The sequence below is a fragment of the Mycteria americana genome, chromosome 1 (genome assembly GCF_035582795.1).
Source record: "Mycteria americana isolate JAX WOST 10 ecotype Jacksonville Zoo and Gardens chromosome 1, USCA_MyAme_1.0, whole genome shotgun sequence".
NCBI classification, from domain to species: Eukaryota; Metazoa; Chordata; class Aves; order Ciconiiformes; family Ciconiidae; genus Mycteria; species Mycteria americana.
Window position 1 is genome coordinate 56,036,263 of NC_134365.1, and position 19,739 is coordinate 56,056,001.

The 19,739-nt window shown below is 46.1% G+C and overlaps 1 protein-coding gene, 1 long non-coding RNA gene and 1 other non-coding gene across 3 annotated transcripts; 1 reads left to right on the top strand and 2 right to left on the bottom strand.

Annotated features, from left to right (window-relative positions):
• Nucleotides 1-16: 16 nt before the first annotated feature.
• On the top strand, nucleotides 17-9,435 carry LOC142404665 (uncharacterized). Its single transcript, XM_075491661.1, has 9 exons — nucleotides 17-272; nucleotides 2,452-2,565; nucleotides 3,060-3,122; nucleotides 4,186-4,272; nucleotides 5,196-5,285; nucleotides 5,764-5,944; nucleotides 6,569-6,673; nucleotides 7,100-7,177; nucleotides 8,303-9,435. The coding sequence occupies exons 1-9, from the start codon at nucleotides 175-177 to the stop codon at nucleotides 8,552-8,554; spliced, it is 1,068 nt and encodes a 355-aa protein (XP_075347776.1). The 5' UTR covers nucleotides 17-174; the 3' UTR covers nucleotides 8,555-9,435.
• On the bottom strand, nucleotides 6,467-14,892 carry LOC142404666 (uncharacterized). Its single transcript, XR_012773932.1, has 4 exons — nucleotides 14,762-14,892; nucleotides 14,317-14,422; nucleotides 9,838-9,956; nucleotides 6,467-6,582 (listed from the first exon to the last, which is right to left on the bottom strand). It is a non-coding gene; the product is annotated as an uncharacterized LOC142404666 (long non-coding RNA).
• A 4,432-nt stretch (nucleotides 14,893-19,324) lies between these two features.
• Nucleotides 19,325-19,473, bottom strand: LOC142405093 (U12 minor spliceosomal RNA). The gene has a single exon (XR_012774067.1). It is a non-coding gene; the product is annotated as a U12 minor spliceosomal RNA (small nuclear RNA).
• Between the last annotated feature and the right edge of the window lie 266 nt (nucleotides 19,474-19,739).

The window sequence follows — 19,739 nt, forward strand, 5'->3', positions numbered from 1 at the left end:
AGGAAAGAGTGCCTTTTCCTGTAAAAAGGAAGGGCTTATCACAGAAAAGTCCCTTTGTGAAAGCAAGAAAGTGCCTGCCGCAGTAGCTTCCTGCCCTCCTGGCAGCACAGGGAACTCATCTCAGTGCTCATTTCAGCAATCATTTTGGCAAACATTTTCTGCTGCTGTAAAGGCATGGACACAGGCAAGTTTTCTTCCTACGGCAGGACGAGGCTGTTTGAAGGACTGCCCAAGGGCGCCGGTCCCAGAGGGATGGCTGCAGAAGGCGGAAGGTACGTTGCACAGGAGGTGCCTCTGGCTGAACTTACCAAGTTTAACCTTAGTAGGTCTGAATATTTCTACAAAGTCCCTTGGGGAGTTGCGATGAGGGACTGCAAACATTTCCCAACTGTGAAATATTTCAGTGAAAGCTTTGTTTTCTACTTCCTATCCTTCCTATCTGTCACAGGGACGGTTAATTTCCTCAAATTCAGCTCCAGTTCCGTTCCAAAGGGTGAGGCAGATCTTAAATGGGTACGAGAGGAAAAGAAATTGGAAAGAACAGTATAGTGTAACAGATTCTGGACTTCGGGGACTTTGTCTCTGAGCTCAACAGTTTTGCAGGGAAAGGCTGACTTAAATGCAGATTTTATACTGGATTGTTGCACTTAAAGAGAAAAAAACATGTCCTCAGTGAGAGACGGGAAATGAAGCGATTTAACTGAAAAGGAATCCATCCAAGTAAACAAATCCAAAATCTATTTCAGCGGGAGAGGAGCGAGGAGGTGCTGGGAGAGAGGGGCAGGACAGTCCCTTGCAAAGCAGCCATGCAGACTTGGATTAGCATAAACTGATGGTGAAGCCTCACACTTGGGCTTTCTCTGACGTTGCCTTGCTGCAGGAAGGAGCTTGCTGTCTGCTCCACCTATACCTGAGCTGCAGGAGCACCTCAACCTGGGATCATCTCTGCAGTAATATTTGATGTTTGGGATCCTCATTAGGAAATAGGGCACAGAGCAGTTGTAGAAATGAAAATTACCTTGAGAACATATAGCTTTGTTCTGCTCTATTAAAAAACCCCACACCCATACATTGCAAAGTTGATTTCAGCAGAATAGCCACCTGCATTTACTGTTCCCCACACTCTGCAGGTCTGGGCTGAGTTTGTTTTTCAGGAGTTGTCCCTGTATCCTGCCCACTTCACCCAGCCCTAATGACTGCTCAAATCCTCCATCTATTTTTTTGCAAACCCTGGCCTGTGCAGTGCTCTGCACTGTGCCAGGCATCATCTGGGAGAATGCTAGCTCACTTGTGCCAAAACTGCATCCAGGAGTGTGCTGGGCCATCATGTGCACAGGAGCCCCTATCCTGACTCCGATTTATTCGCTAGCATGGATGTAGCCATGGAGCCTCTGCTCACGGGCCTTGTTACGGCCCACCGGGGAAGTAAAATCGTGATGCCGAATATGTCACATGAAGGACGTGAGTCTGGCATGTGGCTAAGGGAAAAGAGGTGGCCTTCCCGTTGAGCCACGAGGTTCAGAAAGGACCTCTTTGCTTTCTAAACTCCTTCTCAGAGAGGAGTCTAGGCGCGGCTGGATCCAGTCTTAGTCTCAGACTTGGTCAATGATCTATGTCTAAGGGTTATGAGGATGATACGGGTAGCCACACGGCAGAGTCAGCATTTGCCTGCCAGGTCCCTCTCCACCCCACTTGGGAGTGACTCAGGTTGGCAAATTCCCTCGGACTAAATTAAGGTGAAACGACACCAAACAATCAGTTAGGCACTTTATTTATGGTAGAAGTAACTTGAACGTGGAACACATCAACTTGAAAAACTTGGAAAGCATAAAGGGGTTGGCAAGGGTGGAATCTTATTGGAACATCTATAAGAAGGAAAGGAAACGAAAGAAAAGGAAAGACAGAGAGAGATAAAGAGAGATATTACGACTCTTGGATCCCACGATGATTATGACAGGTATGCCAATCCTCCGGTGATGGGTGCACACCTGGTTCCATGGGGATGGGTCTTTTATAATCTAGTCCCCATCTCCGGTTACGGCCCTTGAGGTTTTATATGGTTCTTGTCCCAGAAGGTTCTCAATCTTCTGCGCAGGTGCCAGCCGGGGTGGTGGTGGTGGTGGTGGTCATCACGAGGGGTCTCTCAGGTGGTGGTAAGTCCCTTCCTCAGATAAACTCTGTGTGACCTCTGGGCATATATGGTAAGTCGTTCTGTAAAGTACATCAGAACACGGAACTGCACGTCCTCCGACACGGTCTCCACGACCCGCTCTCCATGTCCTGTGCTAGCCGGCCCCAGCCATCGCCACACAAACCACAACTCACCTCGCCACAATGTTTGAGACATTAACTCTTTCAGTCTCTCACAGGGCTGTCTTTTATAAGGTACCTGTTTAGAGTATGTGATTTTTTCCCCTTTGTTTTAATAATTCCATTTTCTTTTTTCCTCAGACAAATAGTTGACACTCCGGGGAAACCATCAGCCTATGGGGACAAGACTTCAAAGCTGGAGGAATTATGTACTGGGCTGGCAGAAAGGCTGACGCAGGTGGAAGAAGAAATAAAGTGAGCCTGGTGACCAGAAATTACAGTGTTTAGCGTGGCCCCTGACAAGCAACTGTGGCTAGCGTATGCTAGGACAGGTCGGACAGAAGATTACAAATAAGCCAGACACAAGGAGGGCTCTGAGTTAGCACCAGATTTTGTCTGGGCTATATGGGGAACCCAAAGCCAATTTACAGAAGCTGTTTGATCTGCATCATATAACACACAGATCTTATGCTTTCAGAGTATTTTAGTTGCACTATTGGTACTGCCTGCTATCGCAGTATTTTATTTGCACTATTGGTACTGACTCATAAAATCACAAACCACCTACCTGGCAAAGCACGGCCTTGAGAAGTTTTGGTATCTAGCTGTTTTTTCTTTCCCTATGGGCTAATCAGGAATTGGAGGGAGGAAGTTTATCTTGTGCATTTCTTAGGACTTTAATGGATACTTGCCTACTGACTGTAATGTGTTTTATTATTTCTTTCTTCCCCTGATGGACTGATGAACAGCAAGAAAAGAGTTTGGTCTGAATCTGTTGATACTCGACTACAATTTCTGGAGAGTGACCACGGGTAATGTGATTCTTTATATTAAGAATATATATAAGAGGGGAAAAATCATAAATGTTTCTGCAACTGCGACTGAAACATGCTCAAGCCTTGGTTATCACAGCTTTGTCCTGCAGGGCAGACCAAATTTTCATTCTCCTGTTTGACTGCATTGTCATGGCCAGGCATGAGCTGCCTCTGAAACAGGTTTGTCTTAGAGTGCAGATCAGGGCACACGACCAGGGCACGGGACATGCAAACATGTCATGTTGTGAGATGAACTTTCATTTCTGTGCAAATACTTCTCTGAATAGGAAATGGCTGCCTTAACAACAGCAGCTCTCAAGATAAAGGCATCCAGCCTAATATAGAAAGGGGAGGTGGTAAAACCAGCTCTGAGGACACTTTGAGTAGGTGTGCAGAGGCAGTCCTGGGTTGTTGTCGTGAAAACTGCCCTCTTATGAGCTAGGCAAGCACCGAGGGAAGGCATAGTGGCTGGGATACTGGCAAGAAGAAGGGAAGTTGTTAATCAGGAGGAAAGAAAAAGAAATAATAGCCTAAATAATAGCATCTTGGGAATAAAACGACAACATAAATAATTCTCAGTGTCCAAGGCCAGGAGTGAATAAACTTCAAATAGTATAGCTGGATTTCCACACCCTTCCTGAACAGCTTTGTGGAGAAGAGGCTTTCCTGTTGGGATTTCCGTGAAGACAGGCTGTGGTACTCTAAAGTTTCTGATCATGGCTGGAGTATCTGTGGGGTCATGAAGGGTTTGCAGGTCTGCAGTCATGGGTAGCCTGGTAGTGGAGGAATACTTACACTTTCTGAAACCTTGGAGCTTTCTTCCGGAGTGGTTCAAGTTTGAGACTTGGGCTGATGTAAGGCAAGGGTTCCCAGATGCTGGACCTAGATTCAAACGATGACCAAGCTCAGTCACTCGTGTGCCTGAGTTTGTTTGCCTAATTACAGAAGGCTGTCAGGAAACCAGTCTAGATCCAGATTACACCTCCCAAATTCAGGTCCTCATTCTTGGTTTGTTCCCAGGTCTGTCTGCTTAACATAGATTGTTTTCTTCCATCTCTAGGAAGCATACTGCATCTGATCACTGCAAGATGCAGCAGATCAGCAACCCTTATTGTCTTTACCAGGAGGGACACAGGAGCTATCAGGAGTGAGTATTGGGTTTTTCTGAATTTCCTCTTCTCGGTATTGTCCTTTTACCCACAGCCAGTCATCTTCCTCCACTATGCACAATACATCTACCACCTCCAAGGTTAGACAAGCTCTGAACACAACATTTCTGTGTGCAGTAATGAAGGTAATTTAATTGACAGAGCAGAAACTTGATGGGATAATTCACAAGATCAGAATATTAATATAAGATGGTATGGCTTACTCTGAAAAGAGGGGAAAGAAACATGGGACAAGAGGTCTCCTTTATACGAGGGCTGCATATACTTGTTCTGAGATCTGTAATACAGAAGATGACACAATCTTTAAAAACCTCTGGTGAATGATAAAAAGCAAAAAATTTCCAGCACTTTTAGGGTGTGAGTCTGCAATCGACCTAGGGTCATCATGTAAAGAGTGCTTTTTTAAGCTCTAGTAGTATCACCTAAAAAGCAGGCAGTGGAAACGGGAGAATTTCACTCGCTGGAGGAACAGGAGACTGACATTACCCAGACATCTATGGAGAAAGGAATCCAGGAGAACAGAACTCTCAGGAGGGTTTGGGATGTTTGATGATAATGTTTTGATGTTAAAGATGGAGAAAACAACTAGAGAAAAGAAGAGAGTAGATTCTAACAAGTGGACAACACCTGTGATTTCTTCAAGCCTTCAACCTCTGATCCGCACAACCCCACCTCCCTTTCTTCTGATGTAAATAGCTTTCCCCTTGCTTTGAGCATGAATCCTAGGTGGGGGCTTTCAGGGGAGGTTGTTAAGCTCCCCTGGAGTTTTTTCTGGGTGCTCTGCACTTTCCCACCTCACAGCTTTTTTGCTGGAATTCAGACTATTCAATAGGGGCAAGTCCACTGTTGTCCCAGTGTCCAAGTACAAATAAAGAGATCTCACAAAAGAAATCTGTTTCAGAGCAGTTCCTGGAAAGGTCACCCAAACAGAGCTTCAAGAGGAAGAGGAATATAAGAAGCTGGAAAAGAAGATCACAGAGCTAGAGGCAAGGTAAGGTATTTATTCAGATTTCTGATCCAATGTGTGCTTCTACACTGAAGAGACATACTTCTTGCTTCCTCCAGTCCTTAGGGACTCTTCGTTTCTGAGCAGACAGCCTAGACACCTTCTCCCCAGACTTTCAACCTGCCAGCACCTCTTTGTAACTGATTTCTAGAAGATGGCTTGCATTGTTCTGGAAAGGGAAGGAGATATTCCCAGGGTGAATATTAGCATGTTCACCCTGGGAATCAGCCTACAATGACATAGACAAAATGCCGCTCTTTGACCAGATTCTGCTGTGATCACGCAAAAGTGAGCTGAGAAAGCACCATTTCCCACCGAAAGCTGCTTGCCAGCTATGTAAAAAAGTGCATTGTAGAAAACACGGGATTCACGAAATAGGTTCATAACATGCTGTAAAATAGTTATGCTTATTCATTGTTTCATCTTGTCTTAGCTACGTTTTTTAATATCCTTCTTGCCCTAGAAACAAAGAGCTCTTGTCTAAAGCAATGGGCATGCACAAGGACTCTGAGAACATGAATGACCCTTCACGTTTGTCTGCTGTGCTGCAGAGGTATGAGATGCTCAGGCTACAGGACTGGGAAAAACTCAGGAGCTCCGCAGCCTCCTATTGGACGTATAAAACTGGCAGCAACATAATTAAGGTTTGTTCATGCCGTTTTCTCAATCTGACTTTTATCAGATCAATATGGTGTAGCCAGTACAGTAGGCTTTGAGTATTAGTATTTCTGTATTAGACAGGGCTGGGGACTAAGTTTGGGTCTCTGATTTTCCAGTCCAGCAGGGCCTGCGTAATGCTGTAGAGAGCAAACTGACAGCGACCTGCTTCCTCCTGCCTTTCAGAAGGGCACATTCAAATCCCAGTCCCATATCTCACCCATATTAAGCACAAGTGGGAAAACGTAGTCCAGTTTCCTTATGGTTAATGCTTTAAGGACTAGATGGGAGACCTCGTTCTGATGTCTGACTCACTGCTCTGATGTTGGGGGGATCTGAAGGAAAATACCAAAATGATACACCCTAAAGGACAAGACAGAGATGAGGCCATTATTAGCATTGGTTGTGATGATAAAGCTGAAGAATGGGCTTCAACATGCAAACAGCTCAATGAAACACTTTATTTCCCAGGTATTGAAGACATATTTCAATCAGTTAGTGGCCCTACAATTTACTCTAATGCAGACGTGGTTTCAGCACACGCTTTCCACACTACACCTCTCGTTTCAGTGTGATTGCTGTTGTAATCAGCTGTTGTCTTTGTGCTGCAGAAGCTGTTTGATGCCTGTGAGAAAGATATACAGGAGAGAATAGCTAAAATATCTGAAATTCTTGGCATTCCAACTTTGAATGACACTGCGACCAACAGCAAACAGGTACTTTATGTTTCTGTGTAACTGGACCCGGGCAGTGGGATAAAAGGGCCATCTGCCTCTGCCATTCATGTAGAACTTAGCTTCTGCTAGGGACACTGCTAAAAATATACTGGCAATGACAGTGGGGATAACTTATGAGCTGAGAGGGATGGGTGTGTGGAAAGCCGAGCTCCAGCAACCTTTCTGTGTCCCATGATACACAGACATACACTGCATGTCTGAATCGTCCAGCTGGCTGAGGTGCATATACGAGTGCAGAAAGCATTTTCCAGCCCTGTGTTTCTTTTATGGGACCTTCCTCCAAAGCTGAAACAGGCAGCTTCTCCATTGCTGATTGACACAATCTGAGAAACAAAAATTCCCAGTGCTCGGGGACTGTACTGCTGGCCACACCACATGCTGCTTTGTACTGTGCTTGGTTTGTAGGGGCTGATGCAAGACATAAGGAATCTCTTCAGATATTCCTGTTGCGAAAACGATGAGTTTTACAGCAGAATTATCCTGGTGAGTAAAGATACAGCCCAGGAACAGGGGCAGTGGTTCAATTTTCTGGCATGTCTGCGCAGCTTGGTATTTAAAAAAATGGGAGGTCTCCCTTCTGCTTGGGGTTGTTTTCCACTTGTGGTGAGGGTCTTCCAGCCCATATACTCTCAAATATTCTCACAGGCATGCATAGAGGGGCATGTAACCTTGTAAGGGAGATACAAAGCTGCGCTGGGAACAGTGGGGAACGGCAGGACAGGCAGGGCAGTGCCCTCACCAGCAAGGGCACAGCCCTACCAGACCCCAGCAAGGTGCAAAGAGCAGGGCCGGGGGTGGTGATCAGGGTCAGCCGCAGACCAGTGATCACCGGGCAAACCCACAGTGACGAGGCAGGTCAAGACCGAGCTGGGAAGTCGGCCTGTGGGTCAGGGACAGCAAGGCTGGGCGCAGGCATCCCAACATCACAGCTCAGGCAAGCAACCAGCCACCACTGAGCTTGCATCAGCTCCTGGGCCAAGTGGTGGAGGGTCTGTGGGTGGAGATGAGGCTTCTCATAACTCCTTCTCACACCACCCTTTCTGCCAGCTTAGCTGTTTTCGTAGCAGTTGAATCCAAGGTTATATGGCCATGCTATATCAGAGCTGACCCTGAACGCAAGCAGCCAGACCCCTGGGGAGGCAGGGGAAAGCTTGCAGAGGCTGTTGGTGTGCACAGAGCCCTGGTACTTGCTATCCAAATGGACTATAGTCTAGTGGGGGTTTTTAATGGGAAATACATATATATATATGTCATATCATGTATATATGAAGCTTCCAAAGAGCAGCTTCCTCCTTTTGCAGCTTGCTGGGCCTTTCTGAAAGCTCATCCTTATCAAGCTGTTTGCAGATCTCTCTATGAGGAAATAGAGACAGTTGGTGGATGCTGGAACAGTCCAGAAGCCAGGACTTAGTAAATGAAAGAACCTTTAAAGTGACCATGGAACCCCTGCCTGTCCCACTCGAATGGTACCATCAGCTTTGACAAATCAAGTTCTTCAGTGCTTAGTTCATGTGGAGCAGTTGCACAGAACGAGAGCAGGGAGGCAATGTAACGTTACATCAACATAGCATTACAAAGCTTTGAAAAGTGTTCTCACTTGATTTTCAGCAAGCTGACGTTGACCCAGAAACCACCATTCAAAGACAATTCACACTGCAGTGCTGCAAAATTTATTGTTTGCTGCTTCTTCAGGACCCACCGGTTAAAGCTGTGTGGAACCTACAGGAAAGCTTGTTGGAGTATATAGAGCACGTGGACAAGAAAGACTGGGAGCACTGGAGAGAACCAGCATTTCTGTGGCCCATAATGAAATGTGGGGAACAAGTCATTGTGAAAGGTGTAGTTTGGGACGAAAAGTAGCACGACTTCAGAGTCAAGCTACTCATATGATCACAAGAGGATGAAACAGCTGCTGCACAATATGCTGCTTTTCTTTCTCCCATGAAGTGCCTGCTTTTCACAGCTAGTGAGTTAGACACTCCTGGCTTGAGACACGTAGGATAAATCATTATTTACAAACATGTATTAAAAATTGAAGATGTTTGCCTCAGCAGCATGCATACATTTTATGTAACAAGAAATGTTCCTTGCTGTCTCTAAACAGCATTTGTGTGGAAAGAGAATCTGTGTTTCTAGCCTACCTTACCTGCTCTTCACAAATGCTTACGACATTGGCAGATAACAGTGGGGATCTCAGCCACGCTGTGGAGGCACTTGCCTCCTCACCAACAGCATGTGGTAGGACGAACGCTTTGCGGGACCCCTAACAGCAGTGGTATCACTGCCCTTCCCGGCATCTATAGCAGGTACGCAAACTGCAGGCTTATGCTATCTGCTAATGAATAAGCAGCAAGGAGAAGAGGGCCTGTTGGGAAACAGTCATCCTTCTTGGGTAAAAATGTAATTAGCTGAGGAAGAGATCACAGCACTAAAAGCCAAGGCTCACAAAGACTACAACGGACTCTCAGAAGACAGGTGTGCATACGTATGTGTACCCAGACGCCAAAAGGCCACTGGTGTCCACACAAATGCCACCTGCCTGTTAGTACTCAGCTGCTTTCCCACCTCTGTACAATCTGCCGCTCCATAGCCCTTCAGCTGCATACCTGCCACAGCTCTTGACCAAAGTGCTCTACAAGTTGTATTTCACAGCGTAAGGGGGATGCAGTGAGTCAAATGCATGTTTATGTGCTCATGTGACAAAATATTCAGGGAAAATCTTGAGATTTGACAAATAAAAAAGACTGGAAATCCTGCTGTGTGCCTGCCGAGTCCTTTCCTCCAGTTCTGCTTTCTAGTCCAGCAGTTTCCTTGGCTGCACAAACTCCCTGACATTTTCTTGATGGCCTCCAGGAAGAAAGGCAAATTTCTGTGCAGCTCTCTGCAAGCACATTGCTCTGCTTCTCTCAGGAATCCGCTATTCTGTGAGCATGTTGCAGGTCACTGACAACATGAGCTGGGATCCAGGTATGTGCAAGAAAATTGGCTTTTAGAAAACCAACATATTCTGAGAAACTGACTGTAAAAGACCTTTACTGGAAATATTTATTATGGAATAGAGCAGGTGAATTAAAATTACATATGCACCATATTTCCTACAACTTTCGCAAAAAGAAAGAACCACAACAGTTAGTTTTTCATACCTTGTAAGGTGTTGCAGACTAAGGTGGGCAGTGCATTAACACTTCATCTTGTCCAGGCTTTAGAAGGTAAATGACAGGGAAGTTGTCCAGTACCAGCAAGCAGGAGCTTCAGCATGACCCTGAGCCAAATGCCATCTGATTATATAGATGTAATAGTACACATATGGCAAGCTGCCATGCTCTACTTGTTACCTGCTTAGAAATTTTGTTAGCCTAATTTTTAAAACCCTGTGGCTCCTTGAGTCAGTCTGGTCCTGTTCTGTGCATCAGTTTTATCTCTGAAGCTCATCGCTTCTGCAGCTTCTCATGTATGGTCCTTTCCTTTGATTTTTCTTTCCTTAACATCTTTTTTGCTGTCTTAGGCTAAAACACTCAAGTTACAAAGCTTTATATTTCAAAGGCTGATTTAAAAGCCTTCAGGTACTGCTGCATCCTTTCTAGCAGGCTTCACACACACTTCCTAGACTTTCTTAACAGCAGGAGCAGACTTTTTGCTCTGTCTGTACAGCACCTAGCAGAATCCAGCAGACTTGGGCTCTGAGATACTGCTGAAACATCTTTTCCCTGTTACATATGCTCAGCTGATCTCAGGAGCAACAATTTCCCCCTCCCTGCAAAAGGTGTCATTTGGCCTGCAGTGAAGTAGTCCTGAAACAGTGAATGGGCTGTCTCCTTCCTGTGCAGCTACAGGATTTTTAGCCACTCACAACAGACCAGGTACTTCATCCATTAGCAACAAAGGTCCACTGATGGCCACGAAGTGTCTCTGTGCGTGAAATTTCCCTGTTGCCAGACTCTCACATCTCCTGGTGCAAAGGACAACATCTAACCCATGATTCAACACAACCTCTTTTCCCAGTTCTTGATGTTTGAGGGTGAGATTTTACCTGGGCTGAACATCCAGTGCACCTGTGTGGTGAGTTAGGCCACACATTTGGTGTGGGTTGCATTCCTTAAACCACTCCTACCAGCAAAGGGAGATGCAGGATTTGAGTATCAAATGTCCCAGCTACCTCTAAGCACTTTGGAGCAATCAACAAAACACTAGAAAGGTTTTGTTGGGTTTTGTAGGTTCTAGAAAGGTCGCTGGGGGCAGGGATAATGGTCGTGGCTGCTGCTCCGCTGTCCTGAGATAGCTTGAAGCCTTCGAACAAGAATGTCCCTGAAGAACAGGCTGATTCACACAGATACATCCTGCCTTCCTCCATGTTGTACAGGATGCAATCATTAAATAACCCAGAGTTATCTTCCCTTCCTTCTTTAGCTCTAAACCATCATTAAGAGACTTGGAGAAATGCTACTGCTACTGCTGAAATGTTGTTCTCCCATAACTTCTTCCACCCTGTACCTCTTGGGGACAAGTGGACCCTTCCATGGCCTGAGAAGTGTATTGTATTTCCCACCACCTCCTCCCCTGCCTTTTCATCAGTCAACACAACCATGCAAGAGCCTCCCCCTCACTTGGTCTCATTTGCTATCTAAATCAAGCTAAGACAGTTCTGACCTAGACTTCATTCAAATCTCAGTGGAGACCCTGAGACCCTTTCCCTGGTCATAGATTCTTCGTCCAGAAGAAGGGGGGCAAGTCTACCCATATCTCTACACCTTACATCTCACAGATGGATGGCAAATGATGGGCTTCTAAGTTTGCTCATCCCTGCCAGAGAGAATATCTCCTGCAAGACAAGACCTCCGTACAAATGAAATCACATAGCCAAGTGGGTTAGATCCTCCACCTGGTATCCGTAAAGGATTCCTCTGTGTTACACTATCGTCCTACCAGTGATGCAGGATTATCCCTGGAGCTGAGGCACAATGGCTTTTCTTCAGCTCTGTAGGATGCAACTAGTTGCTATCTCAGTCCTGCAGACTTTGGTGGGAGATCTGTCTGTCTGTTCCCACCAAAGACCCAGCCCAGGTGTTTTCTTCCGTTCTGCTCTCCCCACTGTCCAGAGAGGGAGAAAGAGCCTGTTCCCAGTGGAATTTAAAAATATCACTCATATCCTGGTAGAGACATTGACTGAAACATCAGCAGCACACTCAACGCCCCACTTCTGTCACCCAACACTACAACTTGTCTAAGAAAACAGTTTTTCTAGTATCCTCACTGAAGCGAGAGAGGTAAAGGTTAGGCCATACCGCTGAGACATAGTACTGAAGAAGAGCATAAACAATGCAGCAGGCTGTGGCCTTCTCCAGCTTTTGGGGTGTGCCTGAGAGCTCTCTCTTCAGGCCACTGTACGGACCTGGTTATTCACTTTACATGCTAGTAAACTGCAAGGCCACCTGGGATGGGTAAATGGGAAGTATCCTGCGTTTGGCTTCTCCTGCCTCTCCTGCACAAGTCTCTCACTATTCTGATGGAGAATCTCGGATCCTGCTCTTTACCTCCCATGCTCTGCAGCAGCAACTTCCCAGAACTTCAGTGTCCCTCAGTGCTTCTGGTGAACTGATCTTACACTGCATTAGCTAAGTAATTTGGAAGACACACAGACAGCGTCTGAGGTCTCAACCTTGTGCATAGCTGGCATCTATTGCTCCATATCCCAAAGAGCCCAATTTTCTGGAGGGTAGGATATCTTCTGTCAGAGGGTAAGTGTGCCAGCAGTTATAATCCACGGATATCTGCTTAGCTGTTAGCTGTGTTTTGACCTTTTTTCTCTCTGTGACGTACTTTCATTTATTTCACGTGTGCAGGAAGCTTTGGTGAGAGAACGGATGGGTCAGTGAGCCAGGGGATTTGTCTCTTATCCCTCAGTGTCTTACTTTCTAACAGCTACAAAGGACCAGGGTTCAAGGGTTCGGATATATGGAGAGAGAAAGTGCAAACAGATGCTTTGGCTCTGAGCAAGTCTCCGGCCCATTGCAAGAAAGCAATGGGACCAGCACGGAGGAGGCCCAGCTCTTGGAAGGAGCAAGCCAGCCTTGTGATTACCCAGTGGACCCCATTTAGATCATTAGAAGTACCTGGTCAGTGCTGTTAGTAGTGCCCTTAGAGTCTCAGATTTTGTGTGTGTGTGTGTAAAAAGTCAATCTGATGATAGTGAAACTCACAGGTCCTGCAAGACAGCCACCCTCCCTTAGTTATCCCAGAGCAAATACTCCACAGACACAACAGAAGCTCCAGCCCCACCACTGTGCCTTCCCCTCAGAGGGAGAAAGCCTGACCCCAGACACAGTCACCACCACAGCTAGCCAGCACCTCTGTATTTTCCCAGATCTTGCAACACCGCATAATTAATACTTGGATTATATCACTAACTTCTCTTTAGAAGGTTTTTCACTTTTGAAAGTGATGACCGGACTCTGGTTAAATGCATGGAGATATATCTCACATGCTCATTTTCCAGAAGGGTACCTGGGAAGGCAAATAGCAGCTATTTCACCAAAAAGTTTCCTTAGAAATTCGTTATCCCTCATGACAGACTCCTGTGAGAATTAAGATTACTCAAATACCAACATGGGTAATTTTGAAGGAACAACTGGGCATTTGCCCTGAGGAGCACAACTGGGCATTTGCCCTGAGGAGCAATGCTGAGATCTTTCACAGCTGAAGCTGAGATGTTTCAAGCAGTTTAGTTTTCTACAAGGGCTTGTCTTGGGATACTGAAACCAAATTCTCACAACACAGGATAACAGACTGGGAGACTGTTCACTCATAAGCAAGAGAAGTGAATGGATTGACATTTCTTTTCTTCTCCCCTTTGCCTCTCCCACCCAAATGCACAAAAACCAAAGGATCAAAACAATAAACTGGGTGAAAAATGCACAGTTCATCAGCTCTCACTATCTTTTAGTCCTTTAAAGGACTAAAAGAGCAACAACATCAACAGCATAACGTTGATGAACGTATGCTATTTTATATTAGGGGTAGCTGTGCTTCAGAGCAAATATATGCGGTATGAATTATTTGACAAATTTAACTGGCATTTGACAACTCACATATTTACCAAGCACTATTTATTTAGCTAGAATTGAACAGTGCAGAAAATATGCTAAATATATATGCAAAACACTGGCGTAATTCAAATTCCACCTGCATGGAAACCACTACACCACAAGCTTTTATTCCTGAGCGATTCCTTTATTTAGGATGCCCCCGACACACACTGACAAAGCAGAGGCAACAGTGGTTTAGGAACGGAAGAGGACTAAAACTCCTCTTTTCCGGCTGGTTTGGATTACATTCTTGACCATATACTCCAAGAACAGCTACGTGGGGCAGGGACCAATTTTCCTAAACATTTCTAACACCTGAAACAACTTATTGCTTAATTCCTATTGTTTGCTTTCACTTCAGTTGTGAATCAAGGCTGTGCTTTCAAGCCTGGAGTATAAGCCCATGTCAGTCATGGAGTCTAATATTAATAAAAAATAGACTTTGAGTGGGCAAATATCAACCGAAAGAAGAAAGATACCTCTGGTTGGCAAGAGAACTTGTACTTATCTAGAGGCAGGCAGCACATGCGGTTAGTGTACCCGAGCGTGTCTCTGTTCAGGGAATTCACGGCCGACTGGTGAGATGCTTCCCGCTCGTGAGCGGCTGCTGCAGGCATTGCCAGCAGGTGCCGGTAGCTGGAAACAACTAAGAGGGCACAAACACAGTTAAGTGAAAGAGCCTCGCAATTACGGCCAGGGAACTACTGTAAGGTGAAAAAGGTCCCATCTATGGCTAGATTGTAAAATAAATATTCACCAAAAAAAAAAAATGAACCACTATGGTTTAAATGACACACAAGCAATAACCAACAGGTTATCAAGACCAAATATGGTCTTTTCCCAGCTTCTGAAAAATGAAATGGGTGGTGGGTATCTGTGTTATGGGAGGTATCTCCATGCAGAAATTCCTCTTCTTGGACAAACCAGTACAACCAAGATTCAGGATACAGCCTTTTACATCTGTCCTAACTGAGGAGCACCTTACCTTCTCAGATGGTTCTTCAATTTGCCAAGCTTGTTTGGGAACCTCATTCTGTTTCCTAACATTCCTGCAGCCTGGCCATGAAGGATTCAAAATCTGGGCTAAAAGGAAAGTTGCATTCAACTCAAGAAGAGCAAAGTCTGAACACTACTAAAGAAATCAAAAGAGTTGCTTGTTGCAGAAATGTCATCTGAAATCGAAAGTAAAAGAACAGCACTAAAAAGCAAAACTAACTTTCCTTTGAATAGGTGTGTCAAGTACCACATAATTTTGAAAAATATAAGTTTAATCAGTAAGAAAGCTCAGAATTTAAAATACTTTGCAAAGAGACTTTCTTTAACAAGACATTAAATAAAAGGAATAGATTATAATAAACAGACAAAACACAGTTACGAAAAGTAATTTGTTCAACCTATGATGGAGATGTAAAAACTATCATTCCAAGGCATTGCAGAATTTCAAAGCAAGGCAAACTTAAAGCTTAACTAAAATCTAATTGTTTGCTTCATGGCATTATCCCCATTCTTTCTTTAAAAAAACAAGACAAAACAAAAAAACCTGAAGCTTCATGCTCACAGTTATATAAAAAAGACGCTTAAAAATAATTAGGTCTCAGAAGTGTAATTCTTTTCTCTAACATTTGAGTGAGAGGCTCACAGTGGCAGTGCCAGCGTTTGATGCCAGGACAAACGCATTAGCACAGCAGGCTGTGAGCTGAGGCTTAGGAGGCAGCGAGCGCATGTCTCCTCTGGTCGGGCAGGACAAGCGAACGCCCCGGCAGCCAACACATCAGCCTTTCCCACTGCAACACCTCCGTCTAACCTGAGCAAAAAGCAACGACAACACAGCAGGTCCTGTTCTGTTCTGGGTTACGTCCAATGCAAATAACTGAAGTGCTCCAGCAAAGAAATTAGAAGAGAAGAAGATGTCCAGTCCTGCGTAATTGCTAATAATTTAAACTTTTACCACCATAAGAATATCCCGTCATTTCTGCAAATGTTTGTTTAAGTCCGGGCTAAATGCCAAATTTGGCCCTTTTTCCTTTTCTGTTCTTATTTTTAAAAATGAAATTTGTTCCTGCTAGGAAACATGCATCTCAATAAATAATTAACAGAGTAAAGAAATCTCAGTTTATAGACATAAACAAGAAGTACAACTCAAACAGAACTCACATTAACTGACATTTCTGGTATAACCTTCAAAAATGTTAATGTCTCTATATCTTCAATCTGAACAAAAAAGGAATATGTAATAAGTCAGGAAATTGTTATTGTAATTATTAGGATTCTACTTCAGTGTACAAAACCTGACATAGAAAAATTACCCCTACAGCAGCTAATTCCCCCTTGAGTTTAATTACAAAATTGTTTAATCGTTTTCATACAAAATGTTTCTGTGTCAAGGTAAAGATTATGGTGATGGTATTAATGCAATCAAGGGGGAGCATACTGCCTACATAATAAATTTTTAATAGTTTTGTTATAATTAATGGAGAAGAATTAAGGTTTCTAACAGCTTAGATGGTTAGGAGCTTTCCTAACTGAAGTCGGCGAGAAAGGTTATTTGGCTGCTGACACACAGGGCACGGGGGTTTCTGTCCTTTGAAGAGCAAGGAAACACATCTAACATTGCAGTCGGTCATCGTGACAGACGGACTTTATCTGGACCAAGTAATGATGTGGTCTTGCTCCACGGCAACTTATCAGATATTTTCTCTGGCCTCGTCATTCTGCTTTTAGCTGCTTCATGTGCCTCTGTAAGACTCAATGGGGGTAACATTGTAAGGTGGACGCTGTGCCACGTGTTACCCCAAGGTTAATATGACATCCTTCGCATAATTCCCTAATTAATATTTTAAAAAGGAAATTGGTGTGAGACAGGGGAACAGTCTCCTCTCTTCTGACTTCCATGCCCTGGGTCTCAGCTGGCGAGGGAGACACGCTCAAGGAATCCACCTCTGAAAAAGCCAAGGCAGGCCTGAAAGTGTCCCAGCACATTTGGACAAGGAGCCCTTTGCGAGGACCCCTGCGCTCAGGGAGGTCTCTTTGCTCCTGCCTTGCACCTTCTCCCCTCTCCCAGCCACAAGACGGGAAGCGGAAGCCTGGGCCTGTCCCTGAGCAAATATTTGACTTCTCATTCACAGCTGCGAGGAGGAACCGGGAGAGACCCGTGACACCTGAGCTGCAGCTTGTCGTGTCCCACAGGAAGAGTAAAACAATCGTAAACAGAGGGAATGGAAGATCCTGAGCTTTAAACCCTTCCTTCCTGCAAAAGCATGGCTCATGCCCCCTAACCAGCCTCCCACTGAGACCTCCGCATGGGAAGGAAGGTGCCTGCAGAGGGAAGGGAGCTTCACTGAAGGAATGGGTGAGCAAGCCTGGACTCTCCACCTGGAGAGAAGATGACTTAGGGGATCACAGGTGGAAGAGAGGGTGGGTAGGAGCTACATGTGCACTCTTCACCTTCAATTCCAAGAACTAGGCTGATGGAAGCAAAATGAACAGGAGGAGGTGGTTCACCATGCAGCAGAGAGCAGGTGCCTTGTACTCCTTGTCAAAGGGTATTGTGGCTGCACAAAGATCGCTGAGGTCAATGGGCGTCTGGACAGGTGTCTGGAAGAGACCTCCACTGGGGCTCCCTGCAGGTTGGAAACAGGATACTGGGAACATGGCTCTCTAGTCTCGAACCACTTGGGCTGCTCTTATATTCATACAAATTTGCTTGAAGAAATGTTGCCTGTTAGTTTTGCAACAGCAGGCTTTACGGTTGTTACACATCATCCACCCCACTGTTGTCTCACAAACAGAGTTTGTTACCCAGTGTGCAACACCCAATACGCACATGGAGCCGAAATATCAGTTTATTTCAAGTTTTGCACAAGAGCAGGTGCTAGGTGGTAGCTCCACAAAGCTAGCCCACCGCTCGTTCATGCAGGTAGAGTATTTATACAGTCTAGTTATACATATGCATAAGTAATTATGCAAAGGGGTTTTCTATTGGTCTACATTTTCTTGTCTTACTCTTAAAGCTACAGTACTACTTTAATATTCTATGCATGCCCAGAGGTGAGAGGTCTCTGCTTGGGCCGGGGTCTCCAGCTCGAGGGGTGTCACTTTTAGTATTATAATGAGGATAGTTCCCGTGAGGGTGCTTCTTATCACACTTCTGCAAGTAGCTTCAGATTGTTCCCAAAACATCTTAATTAGCTTACATATTTCTCCAGGATGTGCTTTACTCCCAAGGACAGTAATTTCGATTAAACATTCCACATTCCGGTCTGAATCCCCCTTATCAATTTTACATAAGCCTTGGCCTTCCACCAGCTCCTGATTGACTACACCACCACCTCAGTTTGATCAGCTATCTTGACAGCTGCAGAAAGGAGCACAAAAGCACAAAAAGGGCATGAACTACTTATTGTGTCCCCTAATTCGATAGCAATGCAGTCATGTGCCACGCTTGATCCGGATCAAGTACCAGTGGACAACTAAGCAGTGATCTGGCATCACTACTGGTATGACTGGGGGCTCAGGAAGGCTTGAAAGGTTCCTGAGAGAAAATCTGTGCTGTGGGATCCTGAGGTCGTGTGGCTGTGAGCAGCTGCCTCAGCTGCACCTGCCTCCTCTGCATTTGTCCATGGCCCTCACTGGCAGCTTCTGCTCTGCTGAAATCCAAGAGCTTCGTCCCAGGACCTTCCCTGGGGACCTCGCACGGAGCGCGCACAGGCCGGCAGCTCCACAGCAACACGGCGGACGCTGCTGCGCACGCTGGGATGCCTCAGGGTCACCGCAGCTCAGGGCGTTGTGGCAGGGAGATGGCAAGAAGTGAACGGTGAGGGCACGGAGGGGAATCACACAGATCATCCTCCTGACAGCTGCCGGGGGAGAGACAGAGCTGTGGGCAGAAGCAAAACTCCGTGTTTTGGAGATGCGTCTTCCAACGACAGGAAGAAACCCCGTGCTGCAGGGCCCTGGGGGTATGCTGGGCTTGCAAAGGACGTTTTGAGGGAGGCCCAGAAGTACCCTGGCCCGTGGTGAAACCCAGAGCCACCCTCCTGCAGGGACAGATGCTGCAGCCCGCAAGTCAGGGCAGGGCAGGAGGCGACACTGGAAAAGCCCTGCAAAGCTCACCTCCGCCCAAGCCTGCACAAGGCGGCTTTTCCCTTTCCCTGATTTTTATTTTTTTTCTTAGTCTGATTTTAAATGGCGTGATTCCTCCCACAAAAGCATAAGAAAGGAATCACTTCCTGCAGACATGTGAAATGTTAGGAGGGTTTTGGTGATGTATTTCTAAGCCTCGTGAAGACCCGTAGGCCAGCTCGGACAGACCGCGTTACGCACGCACTGGACGGAGCAGAGGGGTGGGGAGCAGACACTGGTTAGCATTTACACTGGTTAGCATTTTTTTTCTTTGAAGCGATTTAACCGAGTTCTTCCTTATAATGTGAAAACACCGGGGCGGGGCGAAGCGCTCCGAGGCCCGCAGCCACAGCTCCCGCCGGCGGGGCCCGGCACGGCAGACGGCGGCTGCCCCGGTTCTGTCCTTGGGACGATGGGCACGGAGGGTCGGGCAGATCACGGCACCCGGGCATCCCGCGAAGTAAGCGGGGCACCCGGGGGCGACCTGTACCCGCGCAAAAATTCCTCTCACATTGGCAGTGAGGACCCGGGCGTCACCCCGGGTCGTTATTTTCCTTACTCATAAGTTTAAGGCATAACGCCTCTTTCTCCACCCCGTTGGGAGAACCCTATGCGTTAGCTCTGTAGGTCAGGGCGAGCAGCTCCCCACGCCGTCCCACACCGCACAAGCTAGCTTTCCGTTGCCCTAACTGCTGTGCCCGGTCTCTTGCCCCTCCTGCGCGTGTAACCGCTGCCGACGCCGAACCGGGACGGGACACGCCAAGGACCGTATGCAAATGAGCGGCCCGGGCGCCGCTGGGGGTTGTGGGACGCTCTCCCCGCCCCCCCCCCCGCGTCGCGCA

Coding starts and splice junctions, on each gene's coding strand:
- LOC142404665 (XM_075491661.1), top strand. CDS start 175: ATGGACACAGGCAAGTTTTCTTCCTACGGCAGGACGAGGCTGTTTGAA. Junction 273..2,451: donor ATGGCTGCAGAAGGCGGAAG/GTACGTTGCACA, acceptor TTTTTTCCTCAG/ACAAATAGTTGACACTCCGG. Junction 6,674..7,099: donor CTGCGACCAACAGCAAACAG/GTACTTTATGTT, acceptor CTTGGTTTGTAG/GGGCTGATGCAAGACATAAG.